Raw genomic sequence first — 8,556 nt, 5'->3', positions numbered from 1 at the left:
ACAAGGTTTCAGCTACAGCTCAAATGGTTTAATATTTCATTTTTCATTTCATGCAAAATATCTTGTATGCCAACACACTGTTACATTTCTGTAGGACTTTTCAGTAGGCATAAACCAGCATTCCGAAGTTGGAGACTTTCGAATTGTTCATTTTAGAAATATAAAAATATTAAAAGAAAAAATATTAAGGTAATGCTCAAGCTTAAATTAATGCAACCAAAAAAGTACTAGTTATAATAACTTACTAAGCAGAAGATATTAGTTTGACTTCATTGAAAAGAGCAATATTTAGCTTAAATGAGAGCTATGGCACATGATGATCGGGTTTTGCTAATGATTTGCTATTTCTTTTTAATCCCATGGTCATGTGCCTAAAGAACTTTTTGTTTGTTTTGCATGTGGAGGAGCAAAAGGTAGAGAGGGTGCTTGTGGAAAACCTTACAACCGGTGACTGGGAATAAGAGCTGAAGCAGGTGGATCCTACAGAAACACACACTTCAAGGAGAATTCCTATTGCTTAGGGGCCGTTAGCATATGTATGTTTTAATGAGCATATGCTCCTGCCCTTCCTTCTGATGGAGAGGAACAGCTGAACACGAATCATATAAATTGATACCATCTCATGTCGCTATGTTAGATAAAATGTATATAGAGATTACTAGGCCTAGTAAGAGCAAATTCAGAGTTTGTGGTCTCTAGTAATTTAAAGGATAAACCAATCTACTCCTATTTCATGATAGCCTCTATTACCGCATGTTATATGAAGAATATTTGTGCAATGCAGATTGGCTCAGAATGAAGTGTTACAGTCGTTCTCTCTTCTCTTCTATTAGGTATCCAAGGCTGCAGCAGATTTATTGGCATATTGTGATGCTCATATTGGAGAAGATCCCCTTATTATTCCAGTGCCTGCATCTGAAAATCCCTTTAGGGAGAAGAAACTCTTTTGTACTATCCTTTGAGTCAGTTTTCAATTAAAAATGTCTTCTGCTAAAATTTGGTATCGGTGTTGCATGCTTTTAGTTTTAGCTCTTTTTTCTTCAGATATCAATACTTAGCCTGTAACTACAGTATTTTTAGAAGGTAGTACATTTTCTGGTAAAAAAATAAAAATTTTTTTAAAATCCTAATAAATTCAAGCTAGTCCTTATCTTTCAGACCAATGTACAAGTTTAATTTCAGTTCTCCATAAAAAATTCTTTTGGTCTTAATGAAAGCATTGGGTACAGTATCAAATTGTAGTTATCTTTGCCAGTCATAGATTTTTCTGAGACCTAAATGAGTCATACCGATTCCTGAAGCTATTTTTATCATTCTTGTTTTCTTTGGAAGGTGAATTTAATTCATTTGCCTTTACAAATCTATATCTAAAGAGAGTAGTGTGACCTTTCCTCACATAGCACTATTTAGGAAAAAATCCCAGTGATTTACAATGTTTGGAATAATCAGTCTTATACAGTAAGTGATGTTTATAAATATGTTTTCTGAAGACTGTAATAAACTTGACTACAAAAGCAATCTTAGTAGAGCAACACTGTAACCACAAGCAAAATGAAGATGTATAGTTACACACTAGGACTGCGTCAATAAAACTGTAGAAAAACACGACTGCTTGTATCTTATTTTGAATGATAATGATTTAAATTATTTTAGAAAGTAAACTGAACTGTAATATATCAGCGGTTCCTGAGAGTCTTAGTGGAGGGTGTAAATCTGCCCTGATCAGTACAGGGAGGGGGACTGCATTTTCTAAGCAGCTTTCTACGTATTCTTGCCCATGAGAGCAAGACTTTAAGAGGATGGAGAGTAATAGTAAATGAATGTCGCTGTAAAATATGCAGTGAGACCACTGTGCCAATGATAGCTGCTAAGTGTGTATGTTCTGTAGCCACGGATTAGTCGTCAGATAAGTTATCAGCAAGTAATTTGTGGAGGTTCTGAGAGGTTTTTGGTTTTGATTTCGTTTAAAGTGCAGCAAGACAAAAAGAATGAGGTATGGAATGTGACTGAGCTGTCTTCTTCAATATGTAAAATTAAGCTCAATCAAGGTATTTGATGGAAAAAAGTTACATTGTAGACTTTTGTTTTTCAAAAAAAAAAAGGCAAACGCTCCTTTCTGGTGTGATACATTAGGAGAGTTCCCTCACTGTGGTACTTGGTGTGTTCTGGTGTGATACATTAGGAGAGTTCCCTTACTGCGGTACTTGGTGTATAATGTGTCAGTGTACTGGAAATGTCGCTCCTTGGAAATGCCTGTGAAGTCGGCCCCACGCGTCGGGTGGGAGACGATTTTGTTGGAGAACTGCACTGGCTCTGAACAGCCGCTCACAGAGCACCCTTCCTCTGTGCAAACCTGTATTCCGTCAGCGTCTTAAATACTTGCAAGGCAAAGGCCAGCTGAGGAACTCTGGGCCTTGGGATATACTTAAATGCTAAATTCGGATGCTAAAAAAGGGCGGTTTGGGGAAAGAAGCTGTTTGTGTTTAGCCCAAAGCGCACGTACCTGCACCACCTTGTTTTTAGCAGTTTCCGTCAATGTTTGTTGTACTGTTTTGTGCAGTGGAAATACAAGATGTCTGCATTGTACAGGTTTGGTTTTCTTTGCCAACCAACTTGGATAATGTGCCGCAGCCAAGGGCATTCAGCTGCCGGTCTGGTGACACCAGGTGTGGCTTTGGGCTCTGGTTCTGTTGCTAGCCAGCTCATTCCCATGTATGTCCAACCCGGAACCTCCGTGTTAATTTAATTCTTGTAATGTTATTGTAAAAAAAGCTGATATTCCTTCTAACCAATAGGTTTTGGGGATGTCTTTCATTTAAAGGTTTGGGTTTTAATTTGGCAACTGAAGACATCGGTAGCCTAGTAGGCACAGAGGTGCTTCACAGTACCTATTCTGAAAAACATTCACATATCTTGAGCAGGTCTGGTCTTGGCTAGGTTCGTCCTTGGTTCCTTTTTCAGTTTTCAGCTTAAGATTCCCATAACAAGAATATTTCTCAATGCGTGCTGTGTTCAGCGTTATTTTGGGGGTAGAGAAATAGGCTTTAGCTAACTGAGTAGGTATTTTATTGACAGCAAAATAAAAATGGCTTTCTGAAAATATTTGTTAAAAAGGAGCAACAAAACGCTTAATAAGGTTCTTTAGGGAATCCTTCCTACACTGTACGTGATTTGGTAACTGCGCTGGTCACCATGGCAACATCTTCATTTGTCCTTCCACAGATACGGTTTTAACTGGAACAGCAAGGGAGGGGAATATAGGGCACGCAGCTTTATTCTCAAAGGCTTTGTAACAACTTGCATTTGTGGCTCGTCATTAACATTCCCATCTAAAATAACAAAATCACCACAGCTTATTACAGTATTGCAAACAGCTTGCTTTCTGTTTCCAATTACCGTTAGCATCTGAGGTCCTGAGGTTGAAACGTTTCACAGTAGTTTTGAGCATCACTAGTTACAAGAGCTGCATTTACAAAAATCCAGTATTATTGTTCAGAAGAGGGGAATGTCACTGTTTTGGACATAAGGTTTTTCTCCAAATTTTTTTCTTCGAGTAGTTGTGAACATGTTGGATTTCTTGTGTTTTTAATAGCTCGTTCCCCTGTTTGCAGTTTCTTTCTCCAGCTCATAACTTTTCATCAGGTAAAAAAATTTGTATCTAATAAGATGGTTTCATGCTTCCAATTTAAAAAAAGGAAACACATGGAGTACTGCAAATTGCATATTTATTTTAGCAGATGTCTATAAAGTATCTCAAGAGCTTAAACTGTAGAAGCATAACTCCTTAGTGGAAAACAGGACAGCTTTTGCTGATATCCTTGGGCCTTATTTACCTTCAGTTCCTTGAAGGAATACATACTACTGGGAAATTACTAATTTGAAGGGGGGGGGGACAGAGAGGGGACACACCTGGAAGATCAGCAGTTCAAAATAATTGTAACAGCTTTGGATCACGTAAGAATATACAACTTCATTCAAGAGCAGCATGAAAATACTGACTCTCTGAAGAAAATGGCATCGTCTGGGTTTTTTATGCCACCTTGATCCCCAAATCAACATTTAAAAGAATGTCTTTTTCTCTAAACCATAAAATGTCTTTGTCATTATTATATTTTTTGCTGCTTTGACCTTTGAGGTGGTTTAGATAATCTGCTATTGATAGTTGAGTTTCATGCTGAAACATCTTGCCTCAAACTCTACACAAAAAATATCTGAAAGTTCTTGGACATTTTTCTAAAAATAAATACATATTATATCATGAAGTATATCATGATTTAAAAAAAATAAAAAAAGCCCTCCAAAATGTGGCTTTGTCTAACAGTAAGGTTTCCTGTAGGCTGAAGCAATTTTTAATTTTTTTTTTTCATCAGACAGTCTGATTTGATTCCCACTAACTTCAGTGAGAACAAGACCAGACCTGTTGCCATTCTCGCGTTGTACTCTCCTCTCTCAGTTTTATTTCATAGGCCATTAGGCTTGTCGCTTTGTATTTCAGGCCCAGAAAATAATGCATGCTCCCTGTTAACCGTGTGAGTTGGGGCTGTCATCTCATGGAATGAGAACTTTGGAACAGAAGTTGGATTCAAGGAGTTTTTGACGTATTATTAGTAATCTCTTCGTCATAGCCTAGTGCTTGCTGCCCTGATGAAATGAGACTTCCCAATGGTGGATTAATGGTCAATTATAATGGATCAGTAGCACTTGTGGGGCTGGCTGTTGTGCATTCCTCAGATGAATCTCCTTGGTTTACCTTGCATTTAACATGTTACCATTTCAGTACGAAAAACTATTTCCCTCCTCTCTATTATGTACCAAATTCCCCTTCTTTGCTTCCTACGCCACGTATTAAACTGGTAGCAGGGTGCTTGGCTGGCGCTGATAGGCAAGATTTTTAAGCTAGCCTCTACAAAATTGTGGTCGAAGGAGGGAAAGAAGTGGAGGGAAGTTTAAATAAAGCTATTCTGGGTCACACCAGAGATTAAAACACATACAAATCTTGCTGTCAGCGACACAAAAGTAAACACAGGAGGTGTTGCTGACTGATTTGGAAGGATGTCGTAACGAAGCATTTTTGCAGTGAGTTACAGTGGGATCAGCTCCAGCAGAAGGAAAGAACGCTTTAAAAACTACCGTCTGCAAACGGTCTGCGTATTAAAACCTGGAACTTTAATACAGCAGTCATTTGTCCAGCTGGATTTCTGATGTCAAAGGAGTAACAAAGGATGTACTTTGGGAGGGCCTGATCGTACAGTTTTTCCTGTCTATTGTATAGAGGTAAAAATCTGTATACGTAATTCTCCTAAAAAGTGCTGTAGTTAGGGCTCTCCTTTGGGTCTGCATCAGAATCTGCATTTGTTTCCTCAAGCAGACTAAAGAAAACTTGGAGGAGGAGTGGTGCCTAAGAAACAGAGGTCTCTTCTTGTACTGAAAACTAGTAATATTTGAAGTCATTAGGCTGACTTAAGTAGTACTGTAATGTGTGAAAAATAGTGGGCAACATTACCAGAATAAGTGCTATATAAAATGTTACAGGCACCTGCATATTTAATCTTTAGGGAGAATGATATTTGGAATAAATATTGTACTTTTGCATCTAATTGAATTCAGCTTTATAGCACTATTAAATTAAGTAGAGCCATAAATAGCGGGACAGGTATGGGAACAACTTTTCCATCAGTTAGAGGAAGATGTACGTCTGAGTTGGTCAAGGACATCGACACCGCTCGCGCTTCTGAACAAACCAAAGGAGCAGCTTTACCCTAAGGCAGGGTCTTGTCTTTCCCAAATTCCTGTCGTCTGGTACTGCCACCTGCTGATAAAGCGATAAACGGCCGACTGAAACGGAAAAATATCGATAGGTCAACTAGAAATGCCTGCAAAGGGGGATTTTACATTAATACACCGGCGCTCAGCAGCGGAGAGCCAGTGCTTCTGGTTTGATGGGCGGCGTTGTGGCACTGCTGGGGTCCCGTTCAACCTCACCCGTCGGTTCCAGACTTCTCAGCTTAGGAAAAGATGAAAGTCAAGTATATGATTTGGTTAAATAGATCAGGTGTCTAGCTAAAAAAAAAAACACTTTAAAGGTGTGGAATTCTTTGGGTGTGTCATTTGGAGTTGCTGCGTACTCCTGTCTTGAATTTCATTTTCCAGTTTCCCGTGTAACTGGGATGCCTGTTCCTCATGGCCGCTGTGCCGCCCCGCGTGCCACCGCTTACGCTTTTGTTCCCTTGCACTGGTGACGTGACTGCGAAGGGCAGTAAGAATCAGGGAGTCACGACATCGCCGGGGCTGGCAGGGACCTCAGGAGATCATCCAGCCCCAGCCCCTGCCCGAGCAGGGTCACCTGCAGCAAGGCCTGGCTCTGGGGCCGAGGGGACAGGGCAGGGAGCCCCTAAATATCTCTCCTGTTTGCCTTCCTCTTTGCAGAACCCTGCAACAGCTTTCCTCTGACTGACGGCTGCGCTAGTCCTTCACCCTCAACCTTTGCTCCTGGGTTTTTTATTTCAGGGTGGGGCTTTTCTTCAGTTATTGGAGTCTTGGCCAAATACTTCCTCAGATGCTGCAGCAGAAGTGTACAGCCAGAACAGAGCTTAGGCCGCAGCTTACGCTTAGAATTGCATTTTATGGAAAATGCGCTAGGCACAGCGTAAGGATGTGTTTCAAAAGACCACCCGTTCCACAAAATCTGTTTGTTGCATGGCCTCTCGCTGTACCCGTATCCCGTTGGGCCTTTGAACTTCAGGCTGCGTACTTCAGCCCTTCATTCTTTCTATAGCACGCTCAAAAGAGATGTGCAATTTTTTTTCAATGAAAGGAAGGAATGAGACAAACTATAGAAACAAACCAGTGTGACTTCAAAAACTTTTCAAGTAGCAGTGACTTTAAAGATCTTTACGCTGGAAAGTGTGGCTCACATGACTTTTGACTGTAAAATTATCCTTAACTTTCTTGTTGCAAAGACTGTTCGCTGCCATAGTTCTTGTAGCGCTTCTTGTCTGAGAGGTTTCCCCCTGGAGAACACACCAGCTTTTATCCTACTCATCAGAACACAACACACAGATTTCCAATACATATATATATATATCTCTCTGCAGTGCTGGGATGCATGTGTTAGTCATATCCTTAAAAGAGCAAGTGAAAAAACTTCAGATGCTAAGTTTCTCATGAAAAAATACCTCAACAGAAACTTTGGGAATATAAAGATACGGATAATAGGCTCTCTGAGGTCTTTTCTTTCTGAGACAGCACGTGCATATTTTCTTCTGGGAGTTTGCTTCAGACTCTGGGAAATAACTATCAAGAGCAACTATGAAATACCTATGCATGAGAAATTAGAAGGCCATAAAAGTGATTATATTTCCTTACAGTTCTGCCTATACCAGCTAAACAAATACTTGCAACGAGAATGTGAACACATTTGAGGATATTTAAACAGAATCTGAAAAAATGCAAAAAATACATTAAAAGATCGTTAAAGAAGCTAAGTGAAGCACTCATTTAAGAAATGTCAGAGTTAAATTTGCTTATGCATCTTCCATTCGCCCCTCTCATTTGTATGCACTACTATTCCAGATTGCCATTGCAGGAATTCCCACAGGGCACAGTCTAGGCAGTGCTCAGTTAATGAGCAGTTACTCCATACTATTTTGGTGTCTTTATTCATTGCGTAGCCCCGGGCCTGATTTACTCACAAATTCTGCTTTCAATGTAGAACTATTCCCCGATGAGCTTCTCTGTAGTGCTCATCACGAATTGCTTCACAAAGTATCTCCCCAGTATCCTGGAGGAATGCGAGGGTGGAACTATTCCCATCTTACAGTGGGAAGGTGAGGCAGAGCCTGGATGGAACGGGTGAGATCGTCGGTACCTGCCTCCAGAGTACTGGGGCTCCTTCAGCATCTCGAACAACGGTCCCATTTACTCAAGCTGCAGCTATGAATCCTCAGCCTTACAAACTGGAGTAACTTTTGCAAGTCAAACACCCAGAAACTAGGGGAGAAAACCAACGTGAAATGTTTAGTTTCATGATTTTCCTGGTATGGCACAGAGGCAATGACAGAACCCGGTTCTCCCAAGCAGCCATGACCCTTAGCCTTGTAACACTATTTTGTGGTCCCACCTCATTCACCTCGCATCTTCTCCAACAAACGAAGCAGGCATCTGGGGCACTCTCCAGCAGAGCATGTCCATCCTAAAGCAAGGTAAGCACCATGAGGGGAAAATAGCACCAAGTCATGTAAATTTTTTTAAATGAAATATAGCTTGAATGTTATCTATCCAGTGATAGATAATAATGAAATGATAAATAATATCTGGCCAATCTGCTTTGTAATGCCCCCAACAGCTTAACTCTTTACCAGCTATGTGATTAAAAAGCGTATTTGCTGTTGGCGGTCTCAGCAGGACTTCCTATAAACCTTAGTCTCTTCCGTGCCCGCATCCTGAAGTCTTTGTGCCACTTGTTAAAAATAGCTGTATGCTCGCTGCACATGAAGTAGCTAACCCCACCAGCTGGCTGTTGCCTGATGATTGGATATTTGGTGGTGTTCCACATCT

The 8,556-nt window shown here is 40.4% G+C and overlaps 1 protein-coding gene across 1 annotated transcript; it reads left to right on the top strand.

Moving 5' to 3' along the window:
* Window positions 1-833: 833 nt before the first annotated feature.
* On the top strand, window positions 834-962 carry LOC104154832 (guanine nucleotide-binding protein G(I)/G(S)/G(O) subunit gamma-4; the record flags this gene model as incomplete). The annotated part of the gene is made up of 1 exon (XM_009705455.1): window positions 834-962. A coding segment is annotated over one exon (129 nt), but the record flags the coding sequence as incomplete, so codon positions are not given.
* Window positions 963-8,556: the final 7,594 nt, after the last annotated feature.

Source organism: Cariama cristata, unplaced genomic scaffold (assembly GCF_000690535.1).
Source record: "Cariama cristata isolate BGI_N322 unplaced genomic scaffold, ASM69053v1 scaffold44038, whole genome shotgun sequence".
In the NCBI taxonomy this organism is placed as follows: Eukaryota; Metazoa; Chordata; class Aves; order Cariamiformes; family Cariamidae; genus Cariama; species Cariama cristata.
Note: the sequence above shows the minus strand (reverse complement) of the source record. Positions and strands in the feature narration are given on the sequence as shown.